The sequence below is a fragment of the Sus scrofa genome, chromosome 8, assembly GCF_054392235.1.
Source record: "Sus scrofa isolate SSC_HxYL_T2T_F1_AM1 chromosome 8, Sscrofa_HxYL_maternal_Yorkshire_Landrace_v2.0, whole genome shotgun sequence".
Classification (NCBI taxonomy): Eukaryota; Metazoa; Chordata; class Mammalia; order Artiodactyla; family Suidae; genus Sus; species Sus scrofa.
This window is the reverse complement of record NC_139390.1, coordinates 38,703,979-38,726,508: the sequence shown is the minus strand read 5'-3', so window position 1 is coordinate 38,726,508 and position 22,530 is coordinate 38,703,979. Positions and strand designations below refer to the sequence as shown.

The window sequence follows — 22,530 nt, the reverse complement described above, 5'->3', positions numbered from 1 at the left end:
CTAGAGAGTTCCCGTCGTGGCTCAGTGGCTAACAAATCCGACTAGGAACCATGAGTTTTCGGGTTCAATCCCCGGCCTTGCTCAGTGGGCTAAGGATCCGGAGTTGCCATGAGCTATGGTGTAGGTCACAGACGCGGCTCGGATCCCATGTTGCTGTGGCTCTGGCGTAGGCCAGCGGCTACAGCTCCGATTCGACCCCTATCCTGGGAACCCCCATATGCCGCGGGAGCAGCCCAAAAAATGACAAAAAAAGACAAAAAACAAAAAAAAAGGAAAGAAAGAAAGAAAGAAAAGAAGAAAGAAAAGAAGACAATTAACTAGAACATTCTAGTGGAAAGTAGAGGAGTTCCCGTCATGGCTCAGTGGTTAATGAACACGATTAGAATCCATGAGGTTTCGGGAGTTCCCGTCGTGGCGCAGTGGTTAACGAATCCGACTAGGAACCATGAGGTTGCAGGTTCAATCCCTGGCCTTGCTCAGTGGGTTGAGGATCCGGCGTTGCCGTGAGCTGTGGTGTAGGTTGCAGATGTGGCTCGGATCCCGAGTTGCTGTGGCTCTGGCGTAGGCCGGTGGCTACAGCTCCGATTCCCTGGCCTGGGAACCTCCATATGCCGCGGGAGCGGCCCAAGAAATAGCAACAACAACAACAACAAAAGACAAAAGACAAAAGGACAAAAAAAAAAAAAAGAATCCATGAGGTTTTTCGGGTTTGATCCCTGGCCTCGCGCAGTGGGTTAAAGATCTGGCATTGCCGTGAGCTGTGGTGTGGGTTGAAGATGTGGCTCAGGTCCCGAGTTGCTGTGGCTGTGGCGTAGGCCAGCAGCTACAGCTCCCATTAGACCCCTAGCCTGGGAACCTCCATATGCCACGGGTGCCTTATCTTTCCTAAGACAAAGATAACAGTACTCACCCTAAAAGCTTGTACAAAGCATTGCATGGGGGTGGGCAAAATGAGTGAAGGGAGTCAAAGGTGAAAAATTCCAGTTATAATAAGTCACAGGGATGTAATTTATAGCATGGTGACTATAGATAATGATACTATATTGTATATTGTTGCTAAGAGTAGATTTTTAAAGTCCTCATCCTGGGCGTTCCCATTGTGGCTCAGCATTAACGAACCCGACTTCTATCCTTGAGGACGCAGGTTCCATCCCTGTCTCTGCTCAGTGGGATTAAGGATCTGGCATTGCTGTGGCTGTGGTGTGGGCTGGCAGCTCCAGCTCTCATTCCACCCCTAGCCTGGGAACTTCCACATACCTTGGGTGTGGCCATAAAAAGCAAAAAAAAAAAAAAAAAAGTCTCATCCCAAGGGGGAGATTTTTTTTTGGCAACTATGTATGGTGAGGGATGTTAGTTAACTAGACTTGTGTGATCACTTTGAAACGTGTACAATTATTGAATTGCTATGCTGTGCACCTAAAACTAATATAGTTTACATGTCAATTATACCTCACATAAATAAATAAAATAAAAGACAAATCTGCAGATAAGTGGATGTAGCCACCTGGCCCAGGGAGGGTGTTCAATAAATGGTTATCGCTGATCTTTTTCGGAGGAAAGGAGTTACTAGAACGGCATAGAGGAGGTAGAACCTACCAGGTGTCAGGACAAGAACTGGGGATGGGGTGGGAGATTCTAACAAGAGCCAGTTTCAGCCTGGGCAGTTGGGTGTGGGTGCGATGCCACCAACAGAGAAGGGGACTGCAAGGTGGGGGATGGGATGCACTTGTAGAGTGACTCACTCGAGTGAGCAAGGCGCTGCAGGCGGAGCAAGAGGAGGACGAGGCAGAACGGAGCCGGCGCTCGTGCGGGACAGGTGAGGGCTCGGAAGCCAGCGCAGTAAGGGGACCGTGGACCATGGGATAGGGGCAGGGGGTGGGGAGCGGGGGCGGCGGGTCGCGAGGGACGGGGGCGGGAACCCGGGAGGCGGGCTTCAGGGGGCGGGAGCATCCGGTCTGCAGCTGCCGCCGCGCAGTGAGATAAGCTTGGTTTGGCTGAGGAGACGCGGCCTGCTAGGTGTTCCTCAGACCCGCAGGTGAGATGCCCCCCCACCCCCCCACCACCACCACCACCACGGTGACAGCGGGAGGGACGGCGAGAGGGGGTGGCTTCCTCCGCCCGCATTACTTACAGGCTCCTCAGGACGAAGGTCCTCGGCCTGGCCCTCCCAACCGCTTCTCGCTGGACCCAGGCGAGGGTCACGCAGACAGCCTCTGGCTGCGGATGGCAGCGGATTCCTGAAGGCTGCTTCCGGGCTTCCCCCTCTCTACCCCTGCTCCTAGACCCGAAAGTTCACCGACCCCCGTCCCGCCACCCCGCTCTGGTTGTGGGTCCAATCACCAGCAACCTCCCCCTCAGTCCTACTGAGCGACTCCTTCCCTCTGCCCGCCTGTCCGCACTCCTGTCACCCCACCCCCAACTACCGTTGAAGCAGAGGGACTCCCTCTGGGTATGAGGTGGGATCAGCTTCTAGAAGACAAAACCCGGGAGAAGCCTGCTTTACATGTGGACTGCAATTCCCGTCGTGGCGCAGTGGAAACGAATCTGACTAGGAACCATGAGGTTGAGGGTTCAATCCCTGGCCTTGCTCAGTGGGTTAAGGATCTGGCGTCGCCGTGAGCTGTGGTGTAGGTTGAAGACGCCGCTTAGATCCTGCGTTGCTGTGGCTCTGGCTTGGGCCGGCAGCTGTAGCTCCGATTAGACCCCTAGCCTGGGAACCTCCATATGCCGCATGCAGCCCTAAAATAATAATAATAATAAAGCAAAAATAAAAAAATAGATGTGGACTAATTGCACGTGAGGGGACTTGACCACCAAACCTGATTTGTGGTGTGTCTCTGCTTCCTGATTTGCGAAATGGCCTAACTTAATTAGCAAGGGGAATCTAATTTGGCCTTAAGTCAGCAACGACTTCCTGGAGGGCCTCAAGAAACAGGATGCCCAGGACTCTGACAGTTGCCCTTTGCCACTCACACACTGCCCGGTGCTGAGCTGCCACTTTAGGGACCTCATCCTCAGCCCTCAGCCCTCATCCTTGCAACAGCCCCTCAAGGACCATACCCTGCACTTAACAGCTGAGAAAGCTGAGGCGCAGAAATTTTAAATCATTTGCCCCCAAGCAAGGGCTAGCAAGGAGTAGAGCCAGGATCCCAACTCAGGTCTTTTTGATTCCAGAACTTTCCACCGTAGGGCATCATGCTGCTCCACAATATTTATTAGGCACCCTAAGTGAAACTGGGTACCAATATGTGTCTCCTTGGCTCATATTCCTGGCAGCTTAGTAAAGGAAACAAAATCGTGTATGAAAAGATACTCATTTTGCAGGGAAATCAGTAGTTGTCACAGAGTACAGAGCTCCAGAGGGCTGTGGCCATTGGTGGTTTGGGGGATGGAGTAGGGGGCATGGTCCACTGGATTAGGCCTGTCAATGCCAAGTCACTTTTCTGAGTCATGTGACATCGATGATTCATTCCCTCTTTCCGGAACTCCCTCCCTTTTGCACCAGCTATTCCTAGTCAGTCATGTCCATGCTTGTTGTTTTTCTTCTCTTGTTGGCAATTCCCTTGACCTCAGTGCTCACATTCTCCAGTACTCTTTTTATTTCATTTTTTCTTTTTTCCATCCTTTTGCCATTTCTTGGACCGCTCCTGCAACATACAGAGTTTCCCAGGCTAGGGGTCTAATCAGAGCTGTAGCGCAAGAGCCACAGCAACGCGGGATCCGAGCCACAACTGCAACCTACACCACAGCTCACGGCAACGCTGGATCATTAACCTATTGAGCAAGGCCAGGGATGGAACCTGAAACCTCATGGTTCCTAGTCAGCATTCGTTTTCTGCGGCACCACTATGGGAACTCCCCCAGTACTTTTTTTAGACAATTGTATTCATGTTTCCTCATTTATATCTCAATGATGGCAACTCCCAAATTCATCTTTCCAGTCTATCCTTAGTATGTAACTCCAGGCCCCAGACCTCAAATACTCTAATCCCTACTGGCTGTTTCCAGTGTGTGCCTCACAAGCATCCAAATCCAATATTTCCAGATGCAAATTTATCACCTCTAGCCTTCCCACAAGGGTCTCTGGGTTCAGGTTGCTTCATTTCCTTCTCTGGACTATTACAGCACCTTCCAAACTGGTCTTCCTGACCCTGGAGTCCAACCACCCTCCACAGACCCTCTTTGTTTGTTTTTTAATTTTTATTTGTTGGCTGAAATCACAGCATATGGAAGTTCCCAGGCCAGGGATTAAATCTAAGCCGAAGCTGAAACCTACACCACAGTAGCAGCAACCCTGGATCCTTAACTTACTCAGCAAGGCCAGGGATCAAACCTGCATTTTCATGGATACTGGTTGGGTTCTGAACCCGCTGAGCCACAATGAGAACCCCTCCACAGACGCTCTTGAAAGTTCAAGGGTCTTATTTAGTCTTTGGCGTCTTTGGACCTGACCAAAGAGAACAAGTCTCCCTTTCCTTTCTCAGTACCCATACATGCCTCCAGGGAAATCCCTTGAATGTCATGTAACTGCTGACTTGTCTTTCTCTGTAGACTGTGAGTTCCTTTAGCACTGATTTTTGTCTTCTCCCTGTATCCTTTGGCCTGGCACATAATAGACACTCAGTAAATATTTGTATAGTTGATGACTTTGTAATGAATTGCAACTTTTTTTTTTAGGACATTTATAAGTTGTAAAACATTTCCCTGCACCTTTTTTTTTTCTTTTGGCTTTTTGCCATTTCTAGGGCCGCTCCCGTGGCATATGGAGGTTCCCAGGCCAGGGGTCCAGTCGGCGCTGTAGCCACTGGTCTATACCAGAACCACAGCAGCACAGGATCCAAGCTGCATCTGCAAGCTACACCACAGCTCACGGCAACGGCGGATCCTTAACCCACTGAGAAAAGCCAGGGATTGAACCTGCAACCTCATGGTTCCTAGTTGGATTCGCTAACCACTACGCCACGACGGGAACTCCTCGCTGCACCTTTTGTGACAGTTCACTCCACTATACCTCTGATCTGTCACCCTCAGTGAGTTAATGTGTGTATACTGGTGGGAAAGAGCATTAGAAAGCCAGTTTGCAAGAGATTGGAGATTAAGACTAATGACAAAATGAAAGTAAGTTTTCCAGAGTTCCCGTTGTGGCTCAGGGGGTTAAGAACCTGACATAGTGTCCATGCAGATGTAAGTTCCATCCCTGGCCTCACTCAGTGGGTGAAGGATCTGGTGTTGCCGTGAGCTGTGGTGTAGATCATGATGCATCTTGGATCCCATGTTGCTGTGGCTGTGGTGTAGACCAGCAGCTGTAGCTCCAATTTGACCCCTAGCCAGGGGAACTTCCATATGCTATGGGTGCAGCAAAGAAAGAAAGAGGAAATAAGTTTTCCAAATAGGTGAACTGGTCCTAAGGGGGTTTTTACAGCTGACATAAACATTCAGTCACAGCATCATGACCCTCTTCTACTTTCCTTAGACGTTGGGTCAACAAGGAAACTGAGTCCACTTGACCAGAAGAGAATCGAAGACAAAGTCACCATGGCTGCAGTATCTACTGATGGAAACCAAGACAAAGCTCCCCATTTGCCACCACTTAGCAAGCAGGTATATTTCTCATTTGAAAGTCTGCCATCTGAAGAGGAACGTTACACAGAACTTTCCTTAAACCTCATTCTTGACCAATCATCTTAATTTTTTTGGTCTGGCACTTTGTTGGATGGGTTCAGGGAAAATAGAATGGAAAAGGAAAAAATGTGCTGTTGGCTGCCTTGAAAAGGAGCCTTTAAAATTTTTATTTACAAAATCCTTTCTTTACTCTCCCCCGTTTAGAATCCAGCATAGGGAGTACCCTTCATGGCGCAGTGGTTAACGAACCCAACTAGAATGCACAAGGATGCAGGTTCAATCCCTGGCCTCGCTCAGTGGGTTAAGGATCCAGTTGCTATGAGCTGTGGTGTAGGTCACAGACGAGGCTCAGAACCCAAGTTGCTGTGGCTGTGGTGTAGACCGGTGGCTACAGCTCCGATTTGACCCCTAGCCTGGGAACCTCCATATGCCTCGGGAACGGCCCCAGAAAAGGCAAAAAGACAAAAAAAATAAAATAAAAAAATAGAATCCAGCATAACTAACTGTTACATAGGTTATCAGTGACTGAAAAGGTTTCCTTTAGCAGAGCAAAACTCTTAATTGAATCTATGTTCCACGAGGCATATTTTTTATGTTTCCGTTACCAAGACTAATCACACTAAGGATATTGCTGCTGACAAGTGTTCAGTTTGGAATAGCAGCATCCTTGCTTCCTAAATTAGCCACCAGGTTGAGAACCCAAGTGTTAATAGGTGCACAGTTGTTCAGCTTGTTAAGAATAGATATTGTGTGTTTCCGGGACACATCATGAAGAAAAGAGAAAGTATTGTGATGGGTCAATAGAATTCATGTTCTCTGGGATCAACTTTTCAAGCGAAAAATGGTTTATCAGGGAGACGATATTGAAGCAAAGTTGAGGAGTGGCAAATAGACAAATGATATCAGGTCACAAGGAAAAGAATTTAGACACCCGAGTTGCCTCTGTGAAATGGAGAGCCATAAAACATTCATGGCTCTGCAGAAAAGGATCGCCTGAGTTCCCTGGGGACACTCTGCAGGGGTGTCAGTCTTGACTGCAGGGCTCACAGCAGTTGTGACAGTCACTGTCCCTGACCCTGGATGTGTGCATGTGTGTAAGTTTGGGGGAGGGGAGGGAGAGAGGTGTTCCTTATTTCTGCCGCAGCCACAGGCAAAACCAAGATGAGATATTTACACTGGGGTATGGAGGAAAGCTTGCGGGGTAACCAGTATAAGTGGCGAGTAAGAAGAGCCCCTGCCCTGGTCACTGTGACTCACCCTGGGCACTGCTTCGTGTGCTGTGCACTGTGTGGGGAGTTGTAGAGAAAGAAGACGGAGGGTGCCTGCTTGGGTTGTTTATAGAGCGCTGAAGGCACAGGTGCCACACGGTCCTTCCACTTGACCATCATACACGTAAAATGCTTGACACAGTGCCCGGCCCAGGGAAAAGAAGTGGTAATCGCCATCCACTTTGACATCTACTACAAACAGAGTCCAAGGAGAATATTGGCAAAATCGGCAAGGTGAACTTCAAAAGCCAAAGAGCTGCATGTCAATAAGAAAAATACTAAAACTCCAAGAGCTAAACAGTAAAGGACCTACATAAGTAATTCTCAAACAAGGAAACACAAATGTGACTTTAATAGTAAGGAAAATATAAGTTAAATTTATTTTTAGGAGTTCCATTGTGTGACTCAGTGGTGATGAACCTGACTAGTATCCATGAGGAAGCAGGTTTGATCCCTGGCCCCACTCAGTGGGTTAAGGATCCAGTGTTGCCATGAGCTGTGGTGTAAGTCGCAGACGAAGCTCCAATTCGACCCCTAGCCTGAGAATTTCCAAATGCCACGAGTGTGGCCCTAAAAAGCAGTAGAAATCCTGTGAAATTGGATTGTGATGATCATTGTACAACTACAGATGTGATAAATTCATTGAGTAAAAAAAAATTTTTAATTAAATTTTTTAAAAAAATGAGCAAAGAACTTGAATAGGTATTTCTCCAAAGAAGATGTATAGATGCCCAGCCTTCAAATGAAAAGTTGCTCAATGTCATTTGTCATTAGGCAAATGCAAATCAAAACCACAATGAAATACCATTTCATAACAACTAGTACAACCATAATCAAAGGCAGGAACAATTTAGTTTATTCAGTTTAAATAAATTAAGCATTTACTGTGCTCATTTGAAAAAGTGAAACAGGAGTTCCCGTCGTGGCGCAGTGGTTAACGAATCCGACTAGGAACCATGAGGTTGCGGGTTCGGTCCCTGCCCTTGCTCAGTGGGTTAACGATCCGGCGTTGCCGTGAGCTGTGGTGTAGGTTGCAGACGCGGCTCGGATCCTGCGTTGCTGTGGCTCTGGCGTAGGCCGGTGGCTACAGCTCCGATTCGACCCCTAGCCTGGGAACCTCCATATGCCGCGAGAGCGGCCCAAGAAATAGCAACAACAAGAACAACAACAACTAAAGACAAAAAGACAAAAAAAAAAAAACAAAACAGTGAAACAAAACAGAAAATAACAGGTGTTGACAAGGATGTGGAAAAATTGGAAACCTCATACATTGTTGGTAGGATTGTAAAATGGTGCAGCTCCTGTGGAGAACACTTCGGCAGTTCCTCAATAAGTAAAACACAGAGTTACCACATGGCCCAGCAGAACTGAAAACAGGTGTTCAAAAAGAAAACTTGTAGGAATTCCCATCATGGTGCAGCAAAAACAAATCCGACTAGGAACTATGAGGTTGCAGGTTTGATCCCTGGCCTCTTTCAGTGGGTTAAGGATCCAGCATTGCCATGAGCTGTGTAGGTTGCAGATGTGGCTCGGATCCTGCATTGCTGTGGCTGTGGCATAAGCGAGCAGCTGCAGCTCCAATTTGACCCCTATCCTGGGAACCTCCATATGCCACCAGTGCAGCCCTAAAAAGACTCCCCCCCCAAAAAAAAAGACGCTTGTATAGGAAAGTTCATAGCAGCATTATTCACAATATCCAAAAGATGGAAACAGCTCAAATGGCCATCAACGGATGATGGATAAACAAAATGCATTCTAGTCCTACAGTGAAATAGTATTGAGCCATGAAAAAATGAAACACAGATATATGCTACAACCTGGATGTATGTTGAAAACATTGTGGAAAGGAAAAGAAGCCAACCACAAAATGTTACCTGCTATATCATTTATATAAAATGTCCAGAATAGGCAAATCCATACAGACAGAAAGCAGATTAGTGGTTCTAGGTGGTTGGAGGAAGGAGGGAATTAATATGGAATCCCCTTTTGGGATGATGAAAAAGTTCTAGGCCTAGATAAGAATGATGACTGCACAATAACTGTGAATATATTTAATGCCATGAATTGTGTACTTTAAAATGGTTAAAACAGTAAATATTATGTTATGTGTATTTTACCACAGTAAATATGAGTGAGCCACTAAATAACAAAAGATCAAAACCCAGGTCCAGTTACAGGAACTGCCTAACACTAGAGAAGGCAGTCTGGCTGAAGACTATGTAGGGATGCTCAAACACATTAGTTATCAGATGATAAAACATTGCTTTTAACTATTAGACTATTAAATTTTAGAAAACCAGATAATGCCAGGTGTGACACAATCCTTCCTTCCTTCCTCCCCTTCCTACCTCTCTTTCTCTTTTTTGTCTTTTTTTTTTTTTTTTTTTTTAGGGTCACACCTGCTGCATGTGGAGGTTCCCAAGGTCTAATAGGAGCTGCAGCCACTGGCCTACGCCATAGCCACAGCAACACCAGATCCTTAACCCACTGAGCAAGGCCAGGGAGCGAACTAGGTCCACTAATCTGATTCATTTCCACTGAGCCACAATGAGAACTCCGTCTTTTTTTCTTACTTTCTTTCTCTCTCTCGCTCTTTCTTTCTTCCTTCCTTCCCTTCTTTTCTTTTTCTTCTTTAGGGTTACACCTGCGGCATATGGAAGTTCCCAGGCTAAGGGTTGAATGGAAGATACAGCTTCCAGCCTACACCACAGCCATAGCAATGCCAGATCCAAACTGCATCTGCAACCTATGCTGCAGCTCATGGCAATGTGGGATCCTTTACCCACTGAGTGAGGCCAGGGATCAAACTCACATCCTCATAGATACTAGTCAGATTTGTTACCACTGAGCCACAATGGGAACTCCCTATACAATCCTTTCTTTTTTTTTCACATTTATTTATTTATTATTATTATTATTAAAGTATAGTTGATTTGCAATGTTTTGTCAAGTTCTGTTATACAACAAAGAGACCCAATTACACACACTTCCCTGTGCTGTACAGAAAGATCCCAGTGCCCATCCATTGCACATATAAGAGTTTCCATCCACAAAACTCTCCAAATGCCCATCCATCCCACTCCCTTCCCTTTCCTCCTTGGAAACCCCAAGTCTGCTCTTCTTGGCCAGAATCTGTTTCTGGTTTGTTTGGGTTTTTTTTTTATTTATTTTTATTTTTATTTATTTACTTTTTTGTCTTTTTATTTTGCCATTTCTTGGACTGCTCCCGCGGCCAGGCTAGGGGTCTAATTGGAGCTGCAGCCGCTGGCCTACACCAGAGCCACAGCAACGCGAGATCCGAGCTGCATCTGCAGCCTATACCACCGCTCACGGCAACGCCAGATCGTTAACCCACTGAGCAAGGGCAGGGATCGAACCCGCAACCTCATGGTTCCTGGTCGGATTCGTTAACTACTGCGCCATGACGGGAACTCCCTGGAGTTTTTTAAGATAGGATTATCTATTCCATATTTTAGATTCCACAAGTAGGTGATATCATATAGTATTTGTCTTTTTCTTTCTGGCTTACTTCACTTAGTATGAGAGTCTCTAGATCCATCCCTGTTGCTGTGAATGGCATTCGTTTGTCTTTTTTATGGCTGAGTAGTATTCCATTGTGTATATTTACATCTTCTTAGTCCATTCATCTGTTGATGGACATTTAGGCTAATTCCATGTCTTGGCTATTGTGAAGAGTGCTGCTATGAACATAGGGGTGCATGTATCTTTTTCAGTGAAAGTTTTGTCAGGATATATGCCCAGGAGTGGGATTGCTGAATCCTATGGTAGTTCTATATTTAGTTTTCTGAGGAACATCTTTACTGTTTTCTATTGCGGTTTTACCAATTTACATTCCCACTGCCAGTGTAGGAGGGTTCCCTTTTGTCCACACCTCCTCCAGCATTTGTTATTTGTGGACTTATTAATGATGGCCATTCTGACTGGTGTGGGGTGGTACCTCATTGTAGTTTTGATTTGCATTTTGCTAATAATTAGTGATATTGAGCATTTTTTCTTATGCCTGTTGACCATTCATATGTCTTCTTTGGAAAAATGTCTATTTCATTCTTAGGCCCATTTTTCACTTGGGCTCTTCGGGATTTTTTTTTTCTTTGCTTTTTTGTTTTTTGTCTTTTTAGGGATGCACCCGCAGGGCACATGGAGGTTCCCAGGCTAGAGGTTCAATCGGAGCTGTAGCTGCTGGGCTACACCACAGCCACAACAGTGCAGGATACGAGCCGCATCTATGAACTATACCACAGCCTGGCAATGCTGGATCCTTAACCCACTGAGTGAGGCCAGGAAGTGACCCCACATCTTCATGGATACTAGTCTGGTTTGTTAACTCCTGGGTTGTTTGGTTTGTTTTGCTGTTGAGTTACATGAGTTGTTTGTATATTTTGGAGATTAGGCCCTTGTCTGTTGCATCACTGGCAGAGTTTCTCCCATTCTCTGGGCTGTCTTTTTGTTTTTTTAATGGTTTCCTTTGCTGTGCAAAAGCAAATATACATAATCCTTTCTTTACTCTAACCTGCATGGAATCCAGCGTGACTTGCTCTTACGCAGGTGCTGTAGGCACGCTGCTGGTGGGGGTGGATACTGGTGCATCCTCTAGTAAGACTTTGTCAAGTTGGGAATATGCATGCCTTATATTTTACTTCTGGATGCATATGCCTGAAAAATGTTCTCATATGGGTCTGTAAAGAGACATTTGGTGGCAGGGACGTGGAAGCATCCTGGAGAATCATGCAGCAGTTAGAAACTGGATTAGCTAAATATAACAACATGAATGGATCTTTTTTTTTTTGGCTTTTTGCCTTTTTTTTTTTTTTTTTTTTTTTTCCTAGGGCCGCATCTGCGGCATATGGAGGTTCCCAGGCTATGGGTCTAATCGGAGCTGTAGTTGCCAAGCCTATGCCAGAGCCACAGCAATGTGGGTTCCGAGCTGCGTCTGCAACCTACACCACAGCTCACAACAACGCTGGATCCTTAACCCACTGAGCAAGACCAGGGATCGAACCTGCAACCTCATAGTTCCTAGTCAGATTTGTTAACCACTGAGCCACGACGGGAACTCCTGAATGAATCTTTTTTAAAAAAATTTTTTTTATTGTAGTTGATTTACAATGAACATGAATGGATCTTAAAAGCATAGAGCTGACTTGAAAACATTTTTTAAAATAAAATCAAATATTTAGAACAATGCCATTTGAAGTCAAAGGTGCGTGCACCCCAAAGAGTGACCATTTTGCAAGCATATATACAAACGAAAGATGCACATTCAGTACCCCGAATGGCAGTGATGGGCAGAGAATGAGAATGTGAATGAGAGGAAGTGAATACATATGTACCTACAAAACAGGAGGGATCATAAAAGATGGGAGTTAGTCCAGATTATAGCATTTCAACATGAGAAAAATGCCATAGAACTAGTAAAAATAGTTATGTCAACCATGTCAATACTTCCACCAGAAATTATTCACAGGCCATTTATTCATGTGTTTAAAAAAACCCTGTTAAGATAGAAAGTAAAGTTATGGAGTTCCCGTCGTGGCGCAGTGGTTAACAAATCTGACTAGGAACCAGGAGGTTGCAGGTTCGATCCCTGGCCTTGCTCAGTGGGTTAAGGATCTCGAGTTGCTCTGGCTGTGGCACAGGCCGGCAGCTGCAGCTCCCATTCAACCCCCTAGCCTGGAAACCTCCATATGCCGTGGGAGAAGCCCTAGAAAAGGCAAAGAGACAAAAAAAAAAAAAAAAAAAAAAAAAGTAAAGTTATGTAGAAAAATAAAAAGTAGTCTGTTCACCGATAACAGATTTGTGGCTGACAAGGGGAGGGTGGTTGGGAGAGGGAAGGACTGGGAGTTTGGGATTAGTAGATGCAAACTAGCATGTGTAGGATGCATTAACAACAAGATCCTATGGTATAGCAGAGGGAACTATATTCAATATCCTGTGATGACCCATAATGAAAAAGGATGTGTGTGTATATATATGTATATAAATATATGTATAACTCAGTCACTTTGGTCTACAGGAGAAATTAATTCAACATTTCGAATCAAGTATACATCAGTAAAATTTAAAAAATAAAGGAGTTCCCTGTTCGCTAAGTGGGTTAAGGATCTGATGTTGTCATTACAGTGGTGCAGGTTCAGTCCCTGGCCTGGGAACTTCCACATGTGGGCATGGCCAATAAATAAATAAATATATAAATATAATTTTTATAAATTTTTAGACTAACTTCACAGTCTAAAAATGCATACTGAAGTATAAATAGGTAAATTGGAATACAGATCTATAAATATATAACTTATAATACACTGCTCTGAATGTGATCAGATGTGTAAATATTATGCTGTAGGAGAAGTCTTTTTTTCTTTTTTTGGTCTTTTTAGGGCTGTACCAGCAGCATGTGGAGGTTCCCAGGCTAGGGGTTGAATTGGAGCTGCAGCCGCCGGCCTATACCACAGCCACAGCAATGCCAGATTCAAGCCATGTCTGCGACTTGCACCACAGCTCACGGCAACACCAATCCTTAACCCACTGAGCAAGGCCAGGGTTTGAACCTGCATCCTCATGGATGCCAGTCAGATTCGTTTCCTCTGAGCCACAGTGGGAACTCCAGGAAGCATCCTTAAGGAGTCCAGGTAGGCAAAAGGAGTGAGTAGCACTTCAGGCATCATGAACTGCAGAGGCTGGAGCTAAGAAAGGAAATGTGGCCTCAGCAGTAATGAAACTGACAGCACTAATGGCTTGAACCTAGCCAGGACACAGATTGGGCCTTGAACCCACAGTTTTAAGTTAGAATCATTCACCCGGTGTCTGGACTTACTGAGGTTCAGGTTCTTTATGCCTCTGCGCAGAAGGAATTAGTAAGAGGCAAAGTGATAGGCAAGAAACAGATTTATTAAGATAGGACGCTAGTGAGAGATGCAAGCTAGTAGGCAAGGAAGCTCTGCCCTGAGGATCCAGTGGGCTACAGTTTTATCATCCAAGGGGTCTGGAGGGGTGGGGGGAAGACAGCCTCTTCTTCTTTCTTCACGTAACAGCTCCTCCTTAGTATCCATATTTGACCCTATAAAGTCAAACTAGGGCCATCATGGTGCTTTCAAATCAGCAGAAAGGTGGTCCTTAAACCCCTGCCCTTGGTCTGAACCTGGAGGCAGAACTCACCCCATCCCCCACCCAGTGACCTGAGGCATATCCTGTGCCCCCACTAGTCAAGCAAACCTGCCTTGTTCTGATGGCCCTCTTGATTAATTATTAACTTACAGTGGTCTCCCAAAGTCCCCTAGGTTTCCCTCTCTATCTGTGGTCCCTTTTTGGGACTTCCGCAACTGCCAATGCCTACTCCATCCCTATCAGTAATGCAGTCCAACCAGATACCTGCTTCATGCTCCATAGTCAGTGAATCTTTGCCTCTCCAGCTGTGATTCTTCTCTTGCTTAAGTCCATCCAGCGTTCACAGCTAGAAAGCACTGGCTGAAACTGGCCATCACTCTGTGCGGGCGGCCAGGACAGAACACACGCTGTGCGACCTGAGTGAAGAGACCTCCTTGCCCTCCTCCTGGAAAAGCAGGGCAGATGCTTTTCTGATGATTTCAGCCAACTCACCACGTGACTTTCTTTGCAGAGTCTGTTGTTTTGTCCAAAATCAAAGCTGCACATCCACAGAGCAGAGATTTCAAAGATAATCCGGGAATGTCAAGAGGAAAGTTTCTGGAAGAGAGGTAATCTCACTCCTCTGAGTCTTTGTTAACACTCTAATTCTGCCTAAGTATCATAGTGTAATTACGGTAATGATCTATTTTTGAGTAGGGCCTTTTGCTGAAACTCGGCCTCTGTCCCCTGTTGCTTAATAGAAACTCAGAGATAGAGTTTTGGGTGAAGAAGAAAAAGATAGCTTTATTGCTTTGCCAGGCAAAGGGGGGCCACAGTAGGCTAATGCCTTAAAGACTGTGCCCCCCTTGGGAGAGATTAGGAGGTGGTTTTATAGTTTGGGGAGTGGCAAACAGGGCCCTAGATAAGGCTCACGTCGGAGGCAAGCTTGCATTGTCTTTCAAAGCTGGTGTCTCGTGGCCCCAGGACTGGTTCTGGTGGTCCTCCTTCTTCCCAGAATGAAGAATGCTGCATCAAGTAGATCTTCCATTTGTTGGGGGTTTTAGTTCCGCAGAAAGGCTCAAAGCTGTTGTTATGTATATTCCTTGAAAAGGAACCGGGACCCTGTCCCAAGGCTGCAGTATTGTCTCTGGACTGCTGCTCCCTGGTCTCTGCATCCCCTCCCTCCCCTGATTAGCCCCTGGCCTTTGGAACTCAGGGAAGGTCATGGAGGCTGAGGCTTATTCCCTAAAAACAAGAAATGGAGGACCCAGAAATGCTGGTGTGTCCAAGAGACCCACAGGGCACAAGCTTGGTTACAGGACTTTAAATAATTCCTTGAAGGAACATAATTCCTTCAAGGCTACTTGGAATTTATATCCATATTGAGACCCTTTTAAAGGCAGGGATAGGGGAGTTCCCGTTTATGGCTCAGTGGTTAACAAATCTGACTAAGAACCGTGAGGTTGCCGGTTCTATCCCCAGCCTCGCTCAGTGACTTAAGGATCCAGAGTTGCTGTGAGCTGTGGTGTAGGTCACAGACAAGGCTCAGATCCCACATTGCTGTGGCTCTGGCATAGGCTGGCGGCTACAGCTCCGATTTGACCCCTAGCCTGGGGACCTCCATATGCCCAGAGTGCAGCCCTAGGAAAGACAAAAAAAAAAGGGCAGGGATAATATCTGATTTAGGAGTTTACTCCCTTTAGCCAAAAGTGATGCACACATAGATAGCACTTTTCTTCATTTCACCGAGAACGTGTACCAAGAGTGTTATTTAGAATTTCTTGAAAGAGTAAACCTGCCTAAATCCCACTGGACTCTAATCATCATCAGGGTCAGGTTCATTGCTCCCTCCCAGAGCCAAACACAGAGCTTCATGCATAAAAAAATAGCGGTTAAATATTTGTGGAATGGAATGAAAAGTGGCAGCTTTCTGTTAATATTTACCTTCCAATGTCTTGAAATAGTCTTTTCTGCCAGGTCTCTTCTTTCTGGGCCTGCTTTATATAAGACAAGGGTATGCATTCAGGCTGTGCATTAAGGTCCCATCCAGTTTTTTCCTGATTTGTCACTTGCAAATATCATAATAGAGCCTATAGATACTGTCCCAATGTTTCGCAGTATTGCTGGCATAGGGATAATTTATACTTTGAAATACTCATTTTGATTTTTTTAAATTAACCCCCCCTTTTTGTTTTTATTTTGTTTTCTTTTTGGCCACATCTGCGTCATGTGGAAATTCTCCGGCCAGGGATCGAACCCTGCAGACCCAAGCCACTGCAGTGACAAGGCCAGATCCTTAAGCCACTGTGTCACAAGGGAACTCCTAGTTTTGATTTCTTAAATCATTCAAATCCAGTATAATTTGTTTTTGGAAGTAACGCTATTTTTTTTTTTTTTTGCCTTTTTAGGGCCACACCTGCGGCATATGGAGGTTCCCAGGCTAGGGGTCGAATCAGAGATACAGCCACTAGCCTACACCACAGCCACAGCAACCTGGGATCCAAGCTGCATCTGGGATCTACACCACAGCTCACAGCAACACCGCATTCTTATCCCACTGAGAGTGGCCAGGGATCGAACCCAAATCTTCATGGATCCTAGTCGGGTTTATTAACCACTGAGCCACGAAGGGAACTCCTGGAAGTAACACCCTTTAGAAATTGATGTTCACTATGCATTACTCATTATTGATTGTGCTGCTAGAAGTATTTCCTCAACCTATGAGTGAGTAATTTAATTAAGCCCTAGTAGTTTAACATCTCAGTAGGACCCATTTGCCTACCATCAGGTACATCTGAATGGAAAAATTGGTTGCTATTTCATTTGGCTTGGTTGCTAGGAAGAACTGGATGCTTTTCACTACTCTGTGCTTTGGAAGAAGTCATTTGACACATTCTGACAGAACTAGAAACTGCCTTTGCCAGGCTAACTTGCCTGGTTTTAAAAATCATTGCTAGGAGTTCCCGTCGTGGCTCAGTGGTTAACGAATCCGACTAGGAACCATGAGGTTGTGGGTTCGATCCCTGGTCTTGCTCAGTGGGTTAAGGATCCAACGTTGCCGTGAGCTGTGGTGTAGGTTGCAGACGTGGCTCCGATCCCGCGTTGCTGTGGTCCTAGAATAGGCCGGCAGCTACAGCTCTGATTAGACCCCCAGCCTGAGACTCTCCATATGCCACAGGTACCACCCTAGAAAAGGCAAAAAGACCAAAAAAATAAAAATTAAAATTAAAAAAAAATAAAGTAAAATACCAATATTGATGGTGTTTTTGTTTCGCAGCTCTGCCTTTTTCTCTTGTAAGCATGCTTATCACCCAAGGGCTGGTCCACCAAGGTAAGATTCAATATTTGTTCAATAATTTAACTTTAGGGAGTTCCTTTCGTGGCTCAGAAGTTAACAAACCTGGCTAGGATCCATGAGGATGCGGGTTTGATCCTTGGCCTTGCTCAGTGGGTTAAGGATCCTGTATTGCCGTGAGCTGTGGTGTAGGTCACAGACGCGGCTCGGACCTGGCACTGTTGTGGCTGTGGCTGTGGCCGGCAACTATAGCTCCAATTCAGCCCCTAGCCTGGGAACCTGCATATGCCACGGGTATGGCCCTAAAAAGCAAAAATAACAATAATAATCATTTAACTTAAGAGAATCCAGTTCTCTGTGGTCCTCCTGCAAGTTTTTGGTACACATCACTTATTTTTTGGTGAAGGATTTACTTATGCAGTTTTTTACCTATTTCTAGCCTATGCCCTCCCCTCCACCCGACCCTGAAATGTGCTATTCCCAAGAATGAGTGACTATGTCAGGTTATAGAGTAAAGGAAAATTAAATTTGCAGTGGAATTAAGGTCATTAATCAACTGGTCTTAAAATAAGGAGATTATTCTGGATTATCCAGATGGGCCCAGTGTGATCAAAAGGTTCCTTAAGGAGTTTCTGTCGTGGCTCAGTGGTTAATGAATCTGACTAGGAACCATGAGGTTTCGGGTTCGATCCCTGGGCTTGCTCAGTGGGTTAAGGATATCTGGTGTTGCTGTGTCTGTGGTGTAGGCCGGCAGCTACAGCTCCAATTAGACCCCTAGCCTGGGAACCTCCATATGCCCCAGGTGCAGCCCTAGAAAAGGCAAAAAGACAAAAAAAAAAAAAAAAAAAAAGGTTTCTTGAAAGTGAGAGTGGATCAGAAGATAGAACCAAAGAGATGGTAGTTTGAGAAGGACTCAGCTCAACATTACAGACTTTGGAGGTGGAGAAATCGACCATGAGGCAAGGAACGAGTGGCCTCTAGAAGCTAGAAAGGCAAGAAACCTCAGAGCTCCAGAAAGGAAGGAATCAGCTCTGCTGACCCCTGGATTTAGCCCTGTGCTGGGGTCTGAATATTTGTACCCCTCCCCATTCACATACTGGGATCCTAAAGCCCAGGGTGATGGTATTAGGAGGTGGGGCCTTTGTAGGTGATTAGGTCATAAGAGTGAAGCCTTCAGGCATGGGGTTAGTGCTCTTATAAAAGAGGCCCATGGAGTTCCCGTTGTAGCTCAGCACAAACCTAACTAGTATCCACAATGACGCGGGTTCAATCCCTGGCCTCGCTCAGTGGGTTAAGGATCCAGTGTGGCCATTGAGCTGCGGCGTAGTTTTCAGATGCCACTCAGATTTGGTGCGGCTGTGGCTGTGGCAAAGGCCGGCGGCTGTAGCTCCCATTCCACCCCTAGCCTGGGAATTTCTATATGCCAAGGGTGCAGTCCTAAAACAGAAAAGAAAAAAAAAAAACAAACACATTTTGAAGACTTCTTTTTACTTTATAAATTTAATTAAGTTATAAACTGAATTAATACTATATTTATACATTACTTCTTAGGTTATTTGGCAGCTAACCCGAGGTTTGGATCATTGCCTAAAGTTGCACGTAAGTCAAAGACAAAATTTTTAAAAAGCAGATGTTTACAGCAACTGGAGATAAGAATGGCAGGTTAGCCAGACTGCCTGCATTGACTCTCTGAAAAGCCATTCTCTGTTTTTTGCCACATTACAGGTTTTAGTTCCTTCAACATTTTCTGATAGAAAGCTAAGCTTTTGGCCCTCTTTAAAGCCTGGATGGGAGTTCCTGTCGTGGCTCAGTGGAAACAAATCTGACTAGCATCCATGAGGATGCAGGTTCAATCTCTGGCCTCACTCAGTGGGATTAAAAATCCAGTATTGCTGTGAGCTGTGGTGTAGGTTGCAGACATGGCTTAGATCCTGTGTTGCTGTGGCTGTGGTGTAGACCAGTGGCTACAGCTCTGATCTGACCCCTAGCCTGGGAACCACCATATGCCTCGGGTGCGGCCATTAAAAAAAAAAAGCTTGGCCGAAGAGGGCCTGGCAGGATGTTCTAAAGGACATTGACAGCAGAGCCTCTGAATGATAGGCCACTAGGGATTTTAATTCTCTTCTTTTTGAGACTGAGAAAGACTGAGACTCTTTCTCAGTCTTTTCCAAATATTTTCTATAACGGACATAAATAAATGAATGTTTTGTTCTGGTTTTGTTTGTTTGTCTATTTTAGGGCCACACCCACAGTATATGGAAGTTCCAAGGCTGGGGGTCGAATGCGAACTGCATCTTCGACCTACACCACAGCTCATGGCAATGACAGATCCTTAACCCACTGAGTGGGGCAAGGGATCAAACCCAAATCCTCATGGATCCTAGTCCAGTTCGTTAAACTGCTAATCCACAAAAGGAACTCCCGCCCAGGCTTTAAAGAGGACTAAGCGAAATCCCTAATGCTCAGCCTGGGAACCTCCACATGCCTCCGGTGTGGTCCTAAAAAGACAAAAATAAAAAAAACCAAAAAAACCCTGAAGAGGTCGAAAAGTCTCCAGTTCTTAATCCTGCTTAATCCTGTTCTTTAATAGGGTGCTTCATTTCCAGAGCTTTTGTTCATTGATTTATCAAAGTCCTTTTGAAGAAAAATTACTGCTGCTAATAAAGTTCTAAAAGATAATTAAAGGAGGAGATTCCAAACCTTTAAATGACTTATCTTTCCTAACCTGCTTTTACAGTTGCTGGTATCTTGGGATTTGGCCTTGGAAAGGCATCATACATAAGAGTGTGCCAGAGTAAATTCCATTCCTTTGAAGGTCAGCTGCGTGGTGCTGGTTTTGGTCCAGGGCATAACAGGTGTGTACTCTGTCTGACTGAGGGATTGTACTAAAGATAATTATTAGAAAGTAAACAATGGTGTTCCCTTGTGGCACAGTGGGTTAAGGATCCAGTGTTGTCATTGCAATGGCTTGGGTAGCTGCCGTGGCATGGGTTCAGTCACTGCCCCAGGAACTTTCGAATGCCATAGGCATGGCCAAAAAAAACAAAAACAAAAAACAAGTAAACAAAAGATTGTTCACCATTTATAGTATTGAACAGTTTTAACATTCATATGTTGGAAAATAACCTCCAAGTTTGAGTTGCTGCTATTCAATTTCAATAATAATTTTTTTCTTTTTTTTTTTTTTTAGGGCTACACCTGTGACACATGGAAGTCCCCAGGCTAGGTAGGGGTCTAATTGGAGCTACGGCTGCCAACCTACACCACAGTCACAGCAATGAGGAATCTGAGCCATGTCTGCGACCCTACATCACAGCTCATAGCTACACTGGATCCTTAACTGACTGAGCAAGGCCAGGGATCAAACCTATATCCTCATGGATAGCAGTTGGGTTTATAACCCCCTGAGCCACAATGAGAACTCCAATTATTTATGATTAAACTTAGTTACCTATTTCTTTTGCTCAGCAAACATTCTGGAAGCACTTACTATGTTCAAGGCATTGTGCAAGTCTCTAAAGGATGCCTTAATCACGGTTTTTACCTTCTCGGGGTTACACAAATTTAAACAGGGCTCTTTATTACAGGACTTCTTTAGTTCTTTAGTGTAATAGCCTTTACACCATTAATATAAATTGTGATTCTCATTAGGGGATACAGTAGGACATGGGAGGCAGCAGCATTACCTCTGCTGTTAGAGTCTCTGGGTTCAAAATCAGTTCTAGCTGCTTACTTATGAAGCTGTGTGATCTTGGTTGAGTTTCTTTAACTTTTGAATCTTCAGTTTTCTCATCTGTATAAAATGATGATCAGAATCATTTTCATGGAGTGTCGTAAGGAATAGAAATGATTGTTTATGACACACAGTAAATACACAGTAAATAATAGCTATTTCTACCATGGTATTATAGGACTAGTCTTGGGACACATTTCTCTAAAGACTCCTCACTTGTCACAGTGGCTTCTGTTTGAGAGGCAATATGACATGGTGAAAACCACATCAAACAAGAAGATCACTGTGGGCCTTTTTGTGGATGAAATTCAGGGAGTCTGAAACTAGGGAACAGCTCCTGTTATGCCTGAAGAAAATTAGGCTTGGAGATCCCACTGTGGATTGGTGGCATCTTGGGAGCACTGGGATGCAGATTCAATCCCCAGCTCGGAACAGTGGGTTAAAGATCCAGTGTTGCCACAGCTGCAGCTTAGGTCACAACTATAGCTCTGCTCTGATACCTGGCCCGAGAACTCCATGTATTGCTGCATGGCCAAAAAAGAAAAACATTAGGCTTTACAACTTTAGCTTAGAAAATACCTCTAAATAATACTGTATTCAGACTAGAGCTTTCAATGTCAAAGTACCAATCACCATTTTTGCTTCTATTCTAGGCACTGCCTGCTTACCTGTGAGGAATGTAAAATAAAGCATGGATTAAGTGAGGAGGGAAGTTCACAGCCCTCAGCTTCCTAAATACTGTCTATGGGCTTTGAAGTTTCTAAAAATCTCTGAATTTTTACACCTCTAAAATGTCAAGTATTCTTTAAAATAATATACTTATAATGGAACAGAAACATTGTGATTCTCTCTCCTGAAATGCTTTCCTGTTGATTCTCAATTGATCATTACATGTTTTTCTGCTATTTAAGACTATCTTGGGAATATTCACACACCAAAAGAAATCATGTTGCAGTTTAACTTGCTTACAGCTAAGTAAAAGAATTTAATTAAAAAGATGTGGTGCATATACACGGTGGAATACTACTCAGCCATAAAAAAGAATGAAAGAATGCCATTTGCAGCAACATGGATGCAACTAGAGAGTCTCATACTGAGTGAAGTAGTTCAGAATGAGAAAGACAAATACCATTATTTGTGAAATCTAATATATGGCACAAATGAACCTATCTATAGAACAGAAGCAGACTCAGACATGGAGAAGAGACTTGTGGTTGCCAAGGGGAAGGGGGAGGAAGTGGGATGGGCTGGGAGTTTGAGATTAGTAGATGCATACTGTTACATTTAGAGTGGCTAAGCAATGAGGTCCTATTGTACAGCACGGGGAACTATACCCAATCCCTTGTGATAGAACATAATGGAAGATAATATGAGGAAAAGAATGTGTATATATGTACAACCGGGTCACTTTGCTCTACAGCAGAAATTGACACAATGTTGTACATCGACTGCGCTTTAATAAAAAATTGAAAAAGAATTTAGAGTCTTCTTTTATCCATCCATTCCCCCCA

At 44.7% G+C, this 22,530-nt stretch overlaps 1 protein-coding gene and 1 long non-coding RNA gene across 3 annotated transcripts; one reads left to right on the top strand and one right to left on the bottom strand.

The window, feature by feature from the left end:
• The first annotated feature begins 1,757 nt into the window (after window positions 1-1,757).
• OCIAD2 (OCIA domain containing 2) lies at window positions 1,758-22,496 on the top strand. Of its 2 annotated transcripts, none has more exons than XM_005666641.4 (7): window positions 1,758-1,816; window positions 5,474-5,601; window positions 14,524-14,620; window positions 17,269-17,322; window positions 18,838-18,885; window positions 20,024-20,141; window positions 21,673-22,496. In XM_005666641.4, exons 2-7 carry the CDS (start codon window positions 5,536-5,538, stop codon window positions 21,752-21,754), a joined length of 465 nt encoding a protein of 154 aa, XP_005666698.1. In that variant the 5' UTR covers window positions 1,758-1,816; window positions 5,474-5,535; the 3' UTR covers window positions 21,755-22,496. The 2 variants fall into 2 exon arrangements, with proteins under 2 accessions (XP_005666698.1, XP_005666697.1); XM_005666640.3 differs by lacking the exon at window positions 1,758-1,816 and adding an exon at window positions 1,945-2,035.
• LOC146400428 (uncharacterized) lies at window positions 13,779-14,414 on the bottom strand. The gene is made up of 2 exons (XR_014812455.1): window positions 14,277-14,414; window positions 13,779-13,965 (listed from the first exon to the last, which is right to left on the bottom strand). It is a non-coding gene; the product is annotated as an uncharacterized LOC146400428 (long non-coding RNA).
• Window positions 22,497-22,530: the final 34 nt, after the last annotated feature.